This window comes from Cygnus olor, chromosome 15 (assembly GCF_009769625.2).
Source record: "Cygnus olor isolate bCygOlo1 chromosome 15, bCygOlo1.pri.v2, whole genome shotgun sequence".
In the NCBI taxonomy this organism is placed as follows: Eukaryota; Metazoa; Chordata; class Aves; order Anseriformes; family Anatidae; genus Cygnus; species Cygnus olor.
Window position 1 is genome coordinate 1,126,532 of NC_049183.1, and position 18,873 is coordinate 1,145,404.

An 18,873-nucleotide genomic window follows, 5' to 3' on the forward strand; every position below is an offset into this window, starting at 1 on the left:
GTATATTGCAAAGAGTCACATCACTGCTTTCTCTCTTTCTTTTTGGTCACATCATGTGACAGTAAGCCATGGCAAGTTTGAAGATCAGACCTAAAATTTGTATTTTAATAGTTTTTTTGATCTTGGTGAAATGTTACACCTGCTCTGAATAGCAAGTATTGGATGGAGATGGCTGGGATGCTGCTTTCAGGTCTCAGTATTAATTTTTCAGACTGGATTTTGTACAGTGGAAGATCCATGGGTTATTTCTAAAGGACCTGCAAAACATTAGCAATCCTGTACTCTGTAAATTTAGAATTGTTATTCTAGAGTATGGCACTAGGGGACACAAATGGAGACAGATCAAGACATACGAGTTTAAGGCAAAGCACAATCCCTTGTGCCTTTTATATTGAAATCTAATTTGCAACTGCAACTTTAACAAGCTTTGTTACATAAGGTCCTTGAAATGTAACGAGTACTCATCTTTTATGTGTGGAACTGAAGGCACTTAATGACTTGTAAGAACAGGTGTTTTGTTTGTTAGCCATCCTCCACCTAAGGCTTTTTTTCAAAGAACTAGAAGGATTGGCATCTAAATCCCTTTGATGCACAGTCCCGTTAAAGAAAATGAGCAAGTGCCCACACTTCATATTGGTAGACAATCTATTTCAGTTAACTGAGTACTTAAACACTTTTTTTTTTCAGGACTCATGTAGCAGCGTAAATAAAACAGGCACAGCCAAACTCTCACATGACTCTCACAAACTCTCCTTCCTGTTTGAGCATCCCCACCCATGCAGGCTGCTGAGCACCTTGAGCTCCCATTGACTTCAGGTGGGAGAGCACTTACAATTTATTTGCATTATGGATATTTGAAAAAATCTATTATCTGTTGTTGTCTATATTGAGACTAGTTAAAAAGATTTCACGTTTCCTACCTATGTTAGAACAACTCTGAAGCTTATTTTGATATGTTTAATATGAATCTATAGAAGTCACTGATTTGTGTGGTATTGTATCTTTTCAGTAAATAGCTATGTGCATAGTGTTGTAAAAAGCAACTAATTGAAATTTCTGGCATTAAAAACACCATCCTAACTAATATGTATTGTTGCTTAGTCATATTCAGTATGAGGATTACCATGGCACTCTCTTCAAAGTATAACATTATTGTGCAGGTTAAGGAAGAGAGCTTCATTCCTCTTCGTACTGTACTGAATATTGTGTGAACATGGTTTTTATTTTTTATGGCTGTAAATGAGATACTCAATTTGCTACAGCAGTGCAGTATTTACTCTATCTAGCATGACTGTCAAATCTGAAAGCAGTTCCAGAAAGAATTACTATGCCTTGCAAGGACCTAAGCTTAGCAGTTTGAACGTTTCCTTTCTTGAAGTTGCTTTCCTGCTGATATTTATTGTAAATCAGAAACATGCTTAAAGATATTTTGCTTCTACTTAACTAAGGAATAGTAACTTGGACTGTGCTATTTGATACAAGAAATAGTTTTACTGCCTGCATAAAAATCTCAGTAACTTGAATATGTGTAAGTAAAGCTTTTCTGCACGGAATATTATTTGCTTATGCTTATGCTTGGCAAAGCTGTTGATGTATGATATTCTTGAAACTAAATAAATCAATACATCCTTAAACAGAATGCCAAAAAGAAAATGTAGATTCACCTCAAAGGTGTGGAACAGTGTGGGTAGTCAGAAGAAGTACGTGCAACACATTTTTTTTGTCTGCATCTCTCTGTTATCTTGTCTTACTTAGCATCTATCATAGCGTGCACCATGAAATGCTCGTGTCCTTGTGTGGTTAACACACCGATATTGTAAAACTGTTGTATCTGCATACAGCTTGAGCCTTCCTTACCACCCTGTGTTCCTTCTCCTACTGATGTGGGAGCTCTGAGTACTGGAGATTTTCCAACACCATTGTGGTTTTTTTTGTTTGTTTGTTTTAGCGAGGGTAATTTGAACTATGATTATTCAAAGTCTCTGAAATGAATATGAGTGGAACATGATCAATTGCTGGTACTTTGGGCTATGTTCTCATCAGTGGGATTCCTTCTAAGATACACAGTTAGCCACCCTCTTTGCTCAAGCTAGGTTGATATGTAAGCATTGATATAGATCATTCATCTTATAATTTTTGTAACTGAAGTTACTTTTGACTTGCTGCTATTACATGTAGAATGGAAAAGGGTATTTGTTGCCATGGGCTGATCACTCACTTTGAGAAAGCATGTAATTTCTATTAGCATAACAGAAGAGCAGATGTAGCTTTGCCCAGAGGCCAAATATGCCTGAAGAGAGAATATAAAGAAGATAAGCATAAATGGTACTTCCCTTGAGAACCCTCTCTTCAGATCTGCTGATTGTACATCAGAGCAGAGGAGCATTCCGAGTACTTTAAATTATCACTTCCTTCTTGGAGAATTTAAAAGCAGCATGCATGTTTTGGATAAATTGTGAAGTTTTTGTGACTTTACCTTCCAAAGGCAGATGAATCAAGTTCACACCTCTTCTTGTTTAGCTCCCAAACTACCTGGGAAACACAAATGCATCTATCTTCCTGAAGAGATCAAGAGGGATCTTGAATCTCATGTCTTATCATTGTCATCCTCTGTTACTTGGATATTTCCTACAAATCTCTAGCTGCTCTGAGTGGCTCCTTGAACTACATTTATACTTTCTCTTAAAAGATTTCCTTCCCGTCTGCCTATGTCTTTATCCTGTCAGCTAGCTGCTGGATTTCTCTCATCAGTCCAACGTGGCCAAGGCCAAATAGGTACACAGAGGTGACCAGTCCTACACTCCTGGCTCACAGGGGAAAAGCACAGAGTTACAAGCACACAATAAAAAATTAAACTGTCCTTACTTGCTTAATATTTTATGCTCACCATTTGGTGAAAGGGGGTGGTGGGGGAGGTTGTTTGTTGCCTTCATTTTTACTTGTTAAGTGTAGATGTATGGAAATGACTTAGTTAATGGTTTTCTGGCATCTCATCCCAACACAAGTGAGAAGTATTTTAGCATTCATCTGAAACCAAATGTTTTCAAATAAGGAGATGATGTCTTCAGGCATTTTTATTGATATTTAATTATGCATATCTTTCTATATAATCTATGGCTTTTATGCACTCTTATGCAATATACACAATAGTAATCAGCTTGTTTGGCTTGGTTCAGCTGCCATTTAATGACAAATTGTTACAGATTCTGGATTTAAGACTGGATTCTTGGGTATAGTGTATTTTAATGGGATCGTGGGTAAGTGAAGTTTTGATTCTGTTTACAGGATTAATAAGTTTGGTTGGTGTGGGTTTTAAAGCTCTGAGCAACAGTAGAAACTGTATGAAAAAACCTTTCTGTAAAAGGAGTTGATGCATGAGGCATTAGCAAGCAGTTGGTTATATAGAATTTTACTGTGCAATACTTGTACTAGATAAGATACAAAATTTTAACTGAAAATCCTACTTGTCCTCAAGCACTCTAAACCCCTTGTTCTGAACCAGTTTTCCTATAGGCTGGGTGTTTAAGGTACATATTTAATTACCCTATGTAATATCACTTTACAGTTATGTAAAATGGTTTGTGTATAAGATATCAAAGAGCAGGAATGAAAGTTTGTCCCAGGGAAGAATTACCACATAGCATTGATTCTTGAAAATTTCCATAAACTATTCAAGCAACATGTATTTTTGATTCCATGGCAATAGTAATGTAAACACACAAAATATTACTATTAAACAAAAACAACAAACAAAATTTAAAATCGACTTACTTTAATATAACAGATTGTTAAAATGCTAAGCAAATTGGATTCTGTCCCAGCATGTTCTGTGGATGGCACACAGTAAATTGTGTGCATGTTTAATCTTACGGCTGGGTTAGAGCAAGATCGATTTGGGTGTCTGATTCTGGAAAAAAATAAATTAGGTTGATGTTGTAAAAAGCTGTTAATCAAAGTTTGGGCATTACACTTTTTAAAGACATGATATAACTCTTTGGGAAATGAAATCTGTATAATTAAAATCTTAGAATTAAATTTTATTTGTTGAAAAATCAAAAAAAAAATCAAAAAATACAGATCAGCACACTTCACTTCTTATTGAAAAAGGAAGACAAAATCTCCCCTTCCCTTCGCTTCCCTTCGCTCAGAAATTTTGAAGTCATCCTTTGTGTCTGATCCATCTACTTGTACTGAACTTTGCCTGTCAGGGTCTCATTTTAAAATCAGACAGTTAAACCTTATATAAGGTTGCTTTCACTAAGCATGGCCATTAACAATGGGATTGTTCTAAAGATTTATAATTAGAACTATACATCTGCTCCAAGAAGTCATATGAGCTGCTTTAAACTAAATGCTTTGCTTTTATATCTGTTAAGGTTCCCCAGATTGCCCATGAATCAAAAGAAGCTCATCTCTGATGGCCTTATGGGAGCAGCTGTGATTGAAAGTAAATGAACTAATTGATTTGATAGATAACTCTCAATAGCTTACAGATTGGATTTCCACATAGCTCAGCATGTTGTTTTGTTAGCAAAATATGTAGTATCTGAATACTGATAAGAAGCAAAGTGAATATTGGAAAATAATGCTCTAGTGTGAATAAAAGAGAGTGGGGATATTGGGTGTGAATAGTCTGTGTCCCAAGATATTTTTTTTATTTACTTATGTGGTTCATTTACTTACCTTTATTGCTCATTTGGCTGATATCCTTCATTCATCCTACATTTTTATGGTGTTTTATTTCTAGAGGAGGTAAATTATGTGAGTTCCAATGAAATACCAGTACTAGGAGAGGAAAGCTATTCAGACCTTCCTTCCTGAAACATCTGCATTTATCCCTGCTGGATTTCTTGGACTTTCACCAGGCTGATTCATGAGCTCTCTGGTGCCCTCTATTACTGGTGTTTTTTGTTTTCATTTTTTTCTGTTACCTGGTGAAAAGCTTTCTATGAGTTTGCAAAATGCATTTTTGTGTTTCTGAAAATAAGTCTGGGATTTTATCATTTTGTTTTCAGCAAAAGTACATAGAAGCAATGTAATCCTTAGCTGCTCTTCAGTCTTTAATTGTAAAAATTTATTACCCAAGCCTGGAAACTAAAGGGATTTGGGTGTAAACTTACCTGCTGTTGGGTTTGTCAGACCCTAATGTTCTCTGGATTCATTTTGATATTTTTCCCTATGACCATGAGAACTGGAAAAATTCTTAAATAAAATCACTGTACTTATGATTTTATTTATTTATTTATTTATTTATTTATTTATCTATTGTGATCCCCTGGCGCCAGAGGTGGCCCTTTGGTTCCCCTCCTCTCTTTTGAAAGTTTTGTGGTAAAATCATGGTAGCTGACAACACTTTAAGACCTTCTGATTTGCATTCAGGTTTCTTTCTAGCTATTTTTATAGCATCATTTTGTGTGAATTATTTGCCTCATCTAGGTAGGTAACCCGTACAGAACAGATCATCATCAGCATATTCTAAACTTTTTCTCTGCATAGAAACATGATAAGAAACAGGACCCCATTTACTTCTAGCTCTGTCACAACTTTGTTGTGATGCATCAAATATGAATTGTTGGCAGATTAATGTTTCCACACATCAAAAAGTCTGTTACTTGCCCCAATGTCTTTGGAGTATCTTCACAGCAATGGTCTTCTCTGTCTTTGAAAAGTCATCAGCTTTCCTGATCGTTTCCTAATCATTCATAACAACTGTTTATAGGGTTTTCACTGAAGGGACAGACTCAAGAGCTCTCCAAATGAACTCAGGTGTTCCTTGAGGTGTAAAATGTACAGCATGGCTAATTTCAAGTCATTTCCCCATGGAAAATTATGTCTCTCTGGACTGTTCAGGAAACCATTTACTTGTATCAGTGCTGACTAATTACATGAATAAAACATAAGGATACTGGTTGTACAAACCATGAGAAAATCAGACATCTAAATTAGATAAATGGCAAAATGTTTATCTGCAATTATAACAAGGGGCATAAGAGAAATCATACTCGGCTATAATATATGGCATAAAATCTTTCTTTGTTGCTAAATAATTGATATACTATATGTTGCTGTATTTTTCATGGTGAAATACTTGGAGAAAGTACAGAACTTGTATTAATCTCTTCTTCTCCAAAAATTAGAAATATTAGGCTAGTGCTAACAGTTCACCTTGATGTTCAGCACCATGTCATGGACCCGAATGGGAAAAAGAGGGACTGATCTGTATTCAGGAAATATTTGTCCTCCCTTATCTTCCATGCAGGCATCAGTGCTGTACTACTACTTATGTGTTGGGATTCTCTTTCACCCCAGAAGTTCTATGATAGCCATCATTCATCCAAGTAGCTATGGTGCAGCCAGCTACACACTGCTTTTCACAGACCTACATGAGTCAATTTTGCTCTTCTTCATTGAGATAAGCGTAAGCCATTTCTGTAATAGTGGAAGATGAAAATTATCTGGAAAGGGGACATCTTGAGAGTAAACTTTTTATCAAATGGTAACATGAAAATCCTTGCTGGTTCACATCATGTTGGTTGTTGTGTTTTTTTGTTTGTTTGTTTGTTTGTTTTTTCCTTAATCAGGTTCAGTCAGAGGCTTGTTGATGTAATTTCAGTCTTTGAAAGCATTTTTCGCTGACCTGTCCTAGTGGACCAGTAGCTGACACTGAGACTCCAGTTTCCAATATTTGCACAGTCCATGAATGAAAACCCATCTGGTGCGCTCCAGCCTAGTCATCTAGGATGCAAAACTAGTCATCTTCCGTAATTAAGTTATGCTGTTTCAGCACGATGACATGTTGAGTTACTTTAAATTCATTAGACATGACATTGTAGTATTTGAAGAACGTAAAGGATTGAAAACCATTGGACCAGATCTGCAGTGATCTTTAGAAATCCTGTTCTCATCCCTTGGTATTTATTTGCTAATTTTTGTAAATGTAAAATTAGTGACAAACATTGACTCTTGTAGCAGGCCCTGATAAGCCAAAGAAGTATATTATAATTAAAAAGATATAATGAAGAAAAAATACGTTATCTAGTGAAATTCTTAGGATAAAACCATGACCTGAAAATACAGAAACCTCTACAAAATGAATCCCTGCAGGCTCCCTCAGGAAATGGGAGAGAACATGCTTGATTAATCTGGTGCTAATCTTTCACAATCACGCTTCTCTGATATTTATTCCTTGAAATAATAAAAGAGGAGATGTCAGATGTGGGAAAGCCATAATGTACTCCCTTGCTTGCTAATGCCCTTTTCTAACTTGAGTGTTCCTCTCCCAGAGCAAACTTTTAAAATAAAAAGTAAGCCCTTCATTCGTCCTTTCTGTTGACCTTTACTATTTTGTGGCTCTGCATTTGCACAGTTAAATTACATGGTAAGAAATTTTCCATCCTTTTTCTAGCTCTGTCAGAGAGTATTCATCTTCTCAGTAACAAATAGTGGAACACACAAAATCTTCACAGGTATGTGTGGGCAGATTTGGAGAACATAAAATCTGTCCTCGGCCATAGAGTCCCTGCCCTGCCTATCCTGCAGTGTGCCTTGCCATGTGTGAGACTGGAGAGGTGACAAGTCCTGGGGAAGGAAGTTTCTTCTGCTCTTTCTAATAATTTGTAAATTATTTCCACAGTCACATGTTGCTCTGTTTTGCCTGAAAGTACATAGTTTTGTATAGTTTCCCCCCAAATTGGTCCCATGGTGATAATAGGGGAGTTTTCTCCCTGGGCACTTCTATGAGATGTTTGTGTTGGGAATTGCATGTTCCATACTCTTAATGAATAGAGACAGGAATGTAATAACTAAAGACTTTAAAAGTGCGCAGGGTGTCTTGGGAGGAAAGGTTTTCCTTTCAGCTCCTCCATTTTGGTATTTGCATTTACTGAAATTTTTCTATGGGTTTCTATGGAGGGAAGAGACTGTATGTCTGAAACCTGGATATTATCACATCTAAACACAATTCACCTCGCTTTTATCTGGGAATCATTGCATCATTTCAAGTAGTCCGATATAAATGATACCAAGGTAATGCGCTGCAAAATATATTATTCACCTACATTTGAGATTCATAAAAATAATTTCCTTCTGGATATTTTTGATGTGATGTTAAATTATTCAGCTTAAATTCATGACTAATCTCTGTTTTTCAGATTTTTCAGTCCTCGTAAGAATGCCAAATATCTACTATAATTCATTAAACAGGAAACAGCTTGCACTGTATATGTAGACCTAGCACCGCATGCCTTAAAACTGTTATAAAAACAGAATATCTGCATTACAGTGGCATAAAATAGGAGAACAATTATTTTTCTATATCTCCTTGGAAGATACAGAGAGAGAATGAAGTAATTAAGATATCTTTAAAGTTTTACTTGTTGTCTCATTGTAATAATAATATTTCTAACTGAATAAAATCATTCCATGGATTGCTTTTTAAACCACATTCCATATTGTTTCTTGCTTCTTGTCCTATCATTAAATATAAATATGACAAGCCCACCGAGTGGAAAATTGATTTTGGTCTTAAGTTGACCCCAATTTTATTCTGGTTTAGCATTTCATTTTCATTTAATAAAAGTAGTATAGTATTTTATATAAGTGTTTCTTTCTCTAACCAACCAACTATTGCAGCTTTTCCCCCAGTAGCCATAAACCACTGTCAGGGCTAACCTCCGCTGTTACAGCAGCAGTGAATCTGCCCTGCTGATCTCGTGGAAAAGCTGGAGCTGGAAACTAAGATGTCATGAATATAGCTGAGGATGTGGTTTTGAGAGAAATATTCATGTAATTTGTTGGAATTAGGGAAGTGAAATGTGCAATTCTGATGATAGCGACTGAGTTATAGACTCAGTACACTAATTAAAAAGCAACTTAGTCTAATATACTAATCTGTCAAATGACAGCTCTAAAGAGAGCTGCTGTCTGTTCTGTGCATGAACATGGGAATGTTGAAATTCTGGTCTGTAATGACAATTTTACATTGTATACAAAATTTAAGAATACTGTTAAAACAACCAAAAAAGCCAGTTGAAGGATTATTTATTTTTGGTATGAAACATACTGGGAGATCATAGAATCATTAAGCATGGAAAAGCCCTCCAAGATCATCCGGTCCAACCATCCCCCTACTGCCAACGTCACCCACTAAACCATGTCCCTAAGCACCACATCCAACCTTTCCTTGAACACCCCCAGGAACGGTGACTCCACCACTCCCCTTGGCAACCCATTCCAATGCCTGACTGCTCAGTGTAGCTATAAACTGTGTTCATGTGCAGGATAGAAGAAAATAAAGTTTTCGTTTGTTTTTTTCTTTCTCTTTTCATGTCTGTTTCTTTGTTTACATGGCTGTGCTAGAATCCAGCTAAGAAGCTAGAAAAGAAAAATCAAGTCAGTTTGAATAAAGCATTTCTTAATTTCCATAGCTACTACTAAATAAATTTTTGCTCATATCAGTGTAACATCTAGGGGTTTTCATATTTTGAGATTTATCTACAGAATTCCTTTGTATAAAAATTTCTTTTATTGGGTAACTGGTATAGCTTTCTTGCATCCTCCACCAATAATTTCAAAATATGGGGCCAAGAGAAAAAAAAAAAAGTACATTCATTTGATGTACATTGAAAGCACCTTTGATATTACATCTATATTCCTCCTATGGAAATGACTTTAATGGGTGATGAGATGACAGTTAAATGAAAATAGCTGAATATTTTTTTTACAAACATCATTTTAGTTTGTTTTTTGAATATAGAAAAGTACAACTTAGATTTTGCATGTGTAATAAAATACTAAGTCTGTATAAAGCAAAGCAATAATTGTACTCTTTGGGAGGAATGTGAAGTTTTAAAAAACCGCAAATGAACACTTCTGTAGGTGTTTAAGGATACAACTCTAGAATCCCTTATAGTTTTAATTATTTATTTGCTGTTTTCTTCACTAGTTTTTTTTTCCTTTTTTTTTTTTTCTTTCTAAACATAGTGGATAATGTGCCCTTGAATATTCTCTTTATAGGTGTTTAAATATCTGCTAAAGTTCCTAAAGCTAGAATTTACTTGCAGTCTGCCATCTGTTTCAAAATCATTGTAAACACGTAGAGTCAGATCTTCAGCTGCTATAAAAGCATCACATGAAGTTAGTGGAGCTACGTAGAATTTCTTCAGAAGAGAATTTGGCTTGTGATATTTGTATCTGCACTTTTCCTGAACCTGGAATTGTTTTCACCATATAATTACAATCTTTTCATCATTCTCATAACAGATTTATATTAATTGCTTAATTTTGGCTAAAGTTCATATTCACAATTATGTAAAAAGGATTCATGCAATATGGATGTGAACTTTACAACTTTACTCTTGTTTTGACCAAAACTCCTTCTGTAAACTAGTTTTCTAGCAATATGTTTACAAAAGGAAAAGCTTAATTGTTAGTATTTTGCTTGTTTTGTCAGACTCCTTTCATGGTGACACAGGCCATTGTACACAAGACCATTGTTTATTGCCATTGAAAGGTGTATAACAAGGACTGCTCTAGGTCAAAATTTGTATGAAGTTTTTTTGTTTGTTTGTTTTGTTTGTTTTTGTTTGTTTGTTTGTTTTTTTGTTTGTTTAATTGCATGAGTTTTAACAAAAACAAGTGCTGGATTCTTCAACCAGGATGGTGTTGTCCTGGATGTACATACAAGCTGGGGAACAAGTGTCTGCTGTGCCATTCTGCAGGGAGGGGTCTGGGAATTTTAGTTGATGGCAAGCTCAGTATAAGTCAACAGTGTGCCCTGGGGCCAAAAGGGCCAGCCATATCCTGGGGTCTATCAAGCACTGAAGAGCTGAATGTTGGAAAGAAGTGATTGTCCCACTGTACTCAGCACTAGTGCCACCTCAACTCGAGTAGTGTGTGGGGGTGTGGGTGCAACAATATAAGGAGGCCATAAAACTATTAGAGTCTGTTCGAAGAAGAGCTACAAATATGGTTAGAGGGGCGCGGAGGGGCAGGTGCTGATCTCTTTTGCCTGGGGACAGCAACAGGACCTGAGGGAATGGCATGGAGCTGCTACAGGGGTGGTTCAGGATGGGTATCAGGAAAAGGTTCTTCACCAAGAGGGCGGTCAGGCACTGGCACAGACTCCCCAGGGATGTGGTCATGGCACCGAGCCTGCTTGAGCTCAAGGAACATTTGGACAATGTTCTCAGATGTTTGGTTTATCTCTTAGGTTGCCCTGTGTGGAGCTGGGAGTTGGACTCATTGATCCTCATGGGCCTGTTCCAACTCAGGATATTCTATGATTCTCTGAAATCTGGTACTGGCATTCAGAATGCCGCCTTTGATGTGACAAATATGCTACAGCAGATGGTTTCATTACCACCAGTGATGTGTATTTTATACCTTTGATATCAGTCTTCATGGTCTGACACCAGTTGTAAGACTGGTATTGCTGTTAAGCTATATAAAATCCTGGTGTCAGGTTCTTAATGCTCTGAAAGTAATAACACTCCTCATCTTCTATTAAAATAAAAAATACAGGCACTCGGTTTCCTGTGAATAGATTTCAGTAGATAAAAGCCAGAACTTGGAGAGCTGAGTTACTGTTCTCACTAATAATTGTATGTTTAACACCACCTTGCTGTGAAACCTAAGTCAATTAATCTGCTTCTGTTCTCCTCACCTGCAAAAGGACAGCAGTTTACAACCACATTCATAAAACTGAAATTAAACACACTGTGTGTTAGTAATAGAGTTAAAATCTCTCTCCTTTAAAGGCTACCTAAGAAATCTTATATGATCAGTTTCTTTTTTAAATGATAAACTTTTCTTTCAGCAGAATTTCTGTATGATGCATAGAAGAATTTCATGTATGATGCATATAAGTTGCCTCTGCTGGTCTGGAAAAATACTGAAGTAAATTGAAAATAAAGAAGGTGTATACATTGATACTCTAATAATTGCGATCTATATAAATCCAGAATGTAAAATTCAAAAATAAATTTAGAACTTATTGCAACATGGCAAAAATAGACCAATTGAAAACTTTGTAAGTTTAGTGCCCACAAAATATGTGTCCCTATTTTTGACAGAGGTTGTTAAAATAAGAGGTACCTGCCCTTATGCCGTGTAGAATGCTGTGAATACTGTAAAAGCCCAAGACAAATATTAGAAACAAGTTGTGCAGCAAGTTGATTGCTCAGCTGTATCCCTCAGGAAGGCAATGCAGCTTCCAGTTACAGACTAAGAGGTCATTGTTTGAATTTACTCCCATTTCAGCCCTTTAATGAGGACACCAGCGGCTTGCTGGTTGTCCCTGGAGTGCCATCCTGTTAATTCTACATCAGGCATCAATGGGCCATGTGATCTGAATGGAGCGTGAGCAGTAGTGAGTTCGTGAGCAGTAGTAAGCTTGGCATGTGGGGACGATAAATGTAGTTCTGCAGAGTTTGACAGCTTCCACCAAGACGGACCTATGGGAAGTGAAGTATCACTCAGACATTAGGTTTGGCAGTAACAGGTCATTCATATCTGTACAGCATGTGCATTGCAATTTATTTACATTGTGTCTGAAAATTGGTATTAATTTATTGGGTCAGTTTGGTGAATCTAAAGCTACCTCTGCTGGAGACGAGGTGTTTAACAGTGAGTGGCTGTCTCTGGGGAGCTTGTGCTTCCTCAGTAAGTACTGATTTGCTTTGCTGTCTTCAGGTGACCAAGCACTTGGAAATTTCCTATGTAAATATATGTTCATACTCTTTGGCGAATATTTTAATTTGCTGTGGTACTCACTTATGATCAGCATTGGTTATTAATGATATGAATACGATAAGGCACAGAAAGTTCTTTGAATACAGCAAAAGTTTGGTAGCCACAGTGGACCTAAAAAAGAAGTAGAGATTCTCTTCTTTTTAGACTTGTCCCAAAGTAATAATCTTCCACTGTATTTGGTATTCTAGGATGTGATGTCAACGTTCTTCCAGTTTGGGGCTTCTATCCAGCAGGAAGCCATTGTCATGCTGAAGATCATGCAGGATTATGACTGGCATGTGTTTTCTCTGGTGACCACCACCTTCCCTGGATATCGAGACTTCATCAATGTCATTAAGACCACAGTGGAAAATAGTTTTGTGGGCTGGGACATGCAGAATATCATCGTACTTGATACTGCCTTTGGAGATGCCAAGACACAAATTCAGCTGAAGAAAATTCATTCATCTGTCATCCTGCTGTATTGCTCCAAAGATGAAGCTGTCTACATACTGGATGAGGCTCGCTCCCTGGGCCTTACTGGCTATGATTTCTTTTGGATAGTTCCCAGCCTGGTTAGTGGTAACACAGAAATCACCCCCAAGGAGTTTCCTTCAGGACTCATTTCAGCATCTTATGATGAGTGGGACTACAGCTTAGAAGCTCGGGTGCGGGATGGCCTTGGGATTATTGCCACTGCTGCATCAGCCATGCTGGAAAAATATTCCTTCATTCCTGAAGCAAAAACTAGCTGTTATGGTCAACTGGAGAAAAATGACCAGCCATCTCACACCTTGCACAAGTAAGGATTATTCTCTTATTTATTTGTTTATCTATTTTTCCTACAGAACCTTGATAATTTTCTATTCTAGTGCCATTATATGTTTCTTGAAGGAGAATAATGTTTTTTTGTTTGTTTGTTTGTTTTTGTTAATCCTGTCACACTCTTTTTAAGCAATGATTTTCAGATGTTCCAAGGGAATGTGCAATAAGACTTGCTGCAATGCTCACTGTGCACACGGAAATTATGTTACATGCTGTGGAGAATAAACACTGCTCTGGCCCTGATGTAGAAGGCAATAGAAATTAGTGTTAGGGGGTATGAAACTGAGTTAATAAAATTGCTCCATTGTGTACCTTAACTATGAATTCAATTGCCAAAATGCTATGAAGGCCTTGCCAGTTTCTCTGGGACTCTCACTTGCATCAGCAGGAAGCTGGTAATATTTTGGAAGAAAAGAGATATGCAGTGTAAAGGAGGTGTCCCTGGACATTATAGAAGTATTAGATTAGTTAGGCAGCTTTTACTACCTGAACTGAAATATGTCACTTCTGCTTGTGAGGATTTGATTTTTGTTGCCTTTACGAGGATAACTGCAAAACTTCATCTGCACTAATCCAAGTTGGTATGGGAGTTTCCTCAAAACAGTTTGTCATGTGGGAACTGGCAAGGTTTAAATCGGGATTCTCTGTTATTTATTTATTATCTTGGGCCTTTTATATATCCCCTTTGGAAGTAGTACATTACTTGTATCCAAAATGTTGCGTAATACATGTCATACAGAAATAAATTTATGTGTTTTGTGAGAGGAAGTAAAGGGAATCTTGCATATTTTTATAACACTTTGCAATATATCATAGGAAAGTTACTAAGCAGTATTTATGATATTTGTTTTGACTGAATAGTGCAGGTGAAGCACTTTACAGAAAAGGAGGTTGGAATTGCCACAAGAAGGAAACTCAGTGCCAATTTCATATAGGAGTTTATGGGATGTTTTTAATTTTCTGAGCTGTATGTGCATACTTAGAATAGGAGTTGTTTGCTGTATGATGTCCTGGAACAGTTGTTGTTTTCTATGAAAATGGCATCTTCAGGCACAGCATTCTTCAGAAGCTCTCTTAGAGGCCAAATACTGCCAAGTAAATGGATTTTAACATTTCATACATGTATTTCATAAGCCATAAAACTTAGAGTGTTCTGTCAGCACAAGTGTTGGTGCTTAAAATACAATGGTCCAGTTGGACAGACCATAACAACTTGAACCTGTTTTGAAAAGGGCTCCTACCCCACAGGGTTGGCAGTGCACAGCTGTAGATTTGAGATAGGCATTCAGCACAAGCTGTCTTTCTTCAAACAATCATTTTTTCTCATGAAATATGTATGACTACAAGAACAAGGCTTGCGAGTGTTAGGGCAGTGAGATTAGACTTCACCAGGAGATTCTGCAGTGTGCAGTGCATGGTGCACACAGAAATTATTAATAGGCGTTGTTTGGATATAGTGCACTGTGCTTAATAAAGTCTTTTTGTGACGCAAAGCACTGAGCTATGATGTGAGAATGGATTTTCTGTACAGAAGATGCTTTGAGCTACTCCAACAACATAGGAACGAGAAACAGGCTGTTTTTAATTTAGAAATGTCAGAATTACACTAAAATGTATAAACTTTAAATAGTTCTCCTTATGTAATAACTCCCCAAGACTATTCTTGTCACATATAATCTGCAAGAAAAGCAAGTTTATGCAAGCATTTAGCACTGCTAAGTAATCTCTGGGAGCTGACCAGTCTCTCCATGCCAATGTGAATAAAATAAATTAATTGTGCTTTCTTTTCCTCATCCCTCGATTGCAGTTTTCTTCCTACATGAAGGTCAAAGTGTCCTCTAGAAATCACTGCCTAAATTGGGGTTTTATTCTGAAATGCCATCTTCACAGTTCAAGGCTACAGATAGTGCAGCTTTGTATTTTAAACTACAAGATAAATGTATATGATATTGTATTAAGGAACTAACTTGAAGAAAGGATTTCAGAGCATACTTACAATGATAAAGGGCTAAAATAATTGCTGTACTGGGCCTCCCTGTCCATGCTTGGAACATGCAGGAGAAGTGGGGTCACACAGCGGGGCACTGCTTGCAAGCTCAGGGGCAGACCACTTGGTGGAGAGCAGGAAAGTGGCCCTATAAGGTGATGCCTGAGGAAAATCAAGCTCAAAAATAGAGCAGGAAAGAGGATATTAGACTCCATCTGTTATAATGACAGTCTAAATTCAGCTTTAAACCCAGTATAGTATTCTAAGGCTATGCCATAATAGCTAATTTGCGTGTAAATGGAGGTAGGTAATGCTTTATGTGCTGCTTCCCACACCTAGATAGCAAGGTTCATCTCCACTTATGAAGAAATTCTGTGTAAAGGAAGCTCTGAAGTGAAAGCTCCTCCTCCCTTTTTCTTAAACTCTTTGAGTATTAAATTAACTTGAAGATATATATGAAGCACACAATTTATTCTTCCTGCCACTGCAATTCTAAGATGCTTTCATTGGTTTTCCAGACCCAGAAAAATCCATTTTGCTTTAGTTTTTGAGATGATCCAATCAATGTTAATTTCTGATACCTATACAAAAACTAGTGTTTCTATATGAATTAAAGATTTAAACTAAAATATTTTTTCCAACACTATTTTTTTTTTAATTTTAAATATATATGTATTGATTCAACTCTTTTCCCAACCATGGAAGACCTAGAATCTCCCAAGACAGAAAAATAACATTGCGTGAAATACTGGCACCAGCACAGCAGGATAGATAGAAGATAGAAGATAGATAGGTAGAAGTTCACTAATGCAATGTCAATTGAACAAATGCTCTCTTGCTCTCTCTTTCAAAAAAAAAAAAAAAAAATCTAAACAAACAGCAAAACAAATTTATCCTGCCAGTTGTCATGGAAAGTTCTGCTGCTTTATGAATAGAAATGTTTCTGCTTTGTCTAGTAGTGTACTCACATTGTGTTTAAAAGTCATAACCCTGGGAGAGACATTTCCCAACATTTCCAATAACTCTGATCTTTACAGGGATGGATGAGGGGGTGACAAAGCTGTTGATCTGTCGTTCTCCTGAAAAGCAAGATGTGCCTGTCCATAGGCATAGTCAGTTGTTGACCATGCTTTTACGTTTAGTTACATTCAATTTTGAAATACAACCAAATAATGTATGGGATTTGGAGACTTATTTTACCTTTGGTAGTGAAGGTGTCAGACTAGAAAGCTGACCAAATAGCCCTGGGCAGGCTGTGGTTTCATACTCTCACCAGGCGTTGTTTCCCTTATTAATCAATGAAGCTGTTGAGGGGTCTGGAGAACAAGTCTTACGAGGAGCTGCTTACAGAGCTGGGATTGTTCAGCCTGGAGAAGAGGAGGCTCAGGGGCGACCTTATCGCTCTCTACAGGTACCTTAAAGAAGGCTGTAGCGAGGTGGGGGTTGGTCTATTCTCCCACGTGCCTGGTGACAGGACGAGGGGGAATGGGCTAAAGTTGCGCCAGAGGAGGTTTAGGTTGGATATTAGGAAGAACTTCTTTACTGAAAGGGTTGTTAGGCATTGGAATGGACTGCCCAGGGAAGTGGTTGAGTCACCATCCCTGGAGGTCTTTAAGAGACGTTTAGATGTAGCCCTTAGTGATATGGTTTAGTGGAGGACTTGTTAGTGTTAGGACAGAGGTTGGACTAGGTGATCTTGGAGGTCTCTTCCAACCTAGATGATTCTGTGATCATCACCTAAGCCAGAGAGCAGCAGCATCCTGAAGTTCACAGGGGTCCAGTCTGATGGCCAGGTGATGGCCTACCACACATTTCATCTCCTTAGCCTTGCTGTTGTGCTGCTATTGCAATGTGCCTATGAAAGCATCTACTCCAGAAGATGAGCTGTCCTTGAAGTCCTAGTATTCATTCATCAGGTTCAATCTTTTGATGTCAACTTTTAGCAATGACAGATGAATTTTCCTCTTTTTCTTTCAAGTGAAATCAAGTATTACTTGGACACAATGTTTGATGAATAATCCAGCAAATCTGTTTAATGTTTTCCAATTTTCAAAGATTTGTCCATTTCATTAAGTTCTGTCAAAAGACTTGGAAAATAAAAACACAAACAAAAAAAAAAACCAACACGTATTATCTGCTTTATTGTGTGTTTGAAGATGTATTGTTATTTAATAACTATATAGGGAGCAAAATGTTTTTTCACTATTAATGTACTTGCTGTGCAGGAAAGCAAGTGTTATTTAATATAATCACAGAAAAGTTTGGGTTGGAAGGGACCTTAAAGACCACCCAGTTCCAAACCCTGCTGTGGGCAGGGACACCTCCCACTAGATCAGGGTGCCCAAATTCCATCCAGCCTGGCCTTGGGCACTGCCAGGGATGGGGCATCCACAGCACCTCTGGGCAGCCCAGCCCAGGGCCTCACTGCCAATTTCTTCCTAATACCTAATCTAAATCTACCCTCTTAAAGTTTAAAACTGTTGCCCGTTGCCCTATCACTACATGCCATTGTAAAGTCTCTCTCTGTCTTTCTTGTAAGACCTCTTTAAGTACTGTAATGTTGGAATAAGACCTCCCTGGAGCCTTCTCTTCTCCAGGCTAAACCGCCCCAATGCTCTCAGCCTCTCTTCACAGGAGGGGTGCTCCAGCCCCCGATAATTGCTGTGGCCCTCCTCTGCACCCACTCCAACAGGTCCACATCTCTCTGGTGCTGGTGACCCCAGAGCTGGATACAGCACTCCAAGCAGGGCCTCACAAGGGCAGAGCAGATGGAGATAATCACCTCCCTCAGCCACCCTTTTGATGCAGCCCAGGATATGGTTGGCAATTTTAAGACTTGAAGACATTTCAGGTTTTGAACACTGCTGGGTTTGCTCATTTCTGCTTCTTTGCCGCTGCATCTGCTGGTCTAGAGAAGAAGGAATCCAAAAGAGGGGAAAACAGAAAACTGAAACAGCTGACAGCAGGAATAAAACTGCCGAGACCACAGGGATGCAGGTAGACCCAGATTCTCAGTGCATTTAGACGAGGGTCTTCAAATGAGGACCAAGCTGCTGGTCCCTACCAATGTTACCAGCTAAGTTCAGACATCCTGGGTGACAAGAATTTATTGGCAACATGAAACACTAAATGAGAAAAGATGTTCTAGGGAAGAAAATTTTTGGTAGTGGCAGGATCCCACTTTGACTGGTTTGTGTGGGGATGACTTCTGATCAGGAGATATGGTACGGTGGTGTAGCAGTGAGGTTGGCACATGGGGATACACTAAATTTAACTTCCTGCCGATAAGCATATTTTAAACACTAACAGCTAGCTATTTTCACTTCTTTTAA

General features: G+C 37.8%; 1 protein-coding gene across 2 annotated transcripts in view; it reads left to right on the top strand.

Annotated features, from left to right (window-relative positions):
- GRIN2A (glutamate ionotropic receptor NMDA type subunit 2A) overlaps positions 1–18,873 on the top strand; it is a 191,748-nt gene that overhangs the window by 89,338 nt on the left and 83,537 nt on the right. For both annotated transcript variants that reach the window (XM_040574760.1, XM_040574761.1), the window contains one exon: positions 12,939–13,531. In XM_040574760.1, the coding sequence (XP_040430694.1) occupies positions 12,939–13,531 (593 nt within the window). The remainder of the gene's footprint in view (positions 1–12,938; positions 13,532–18,873) is intronic.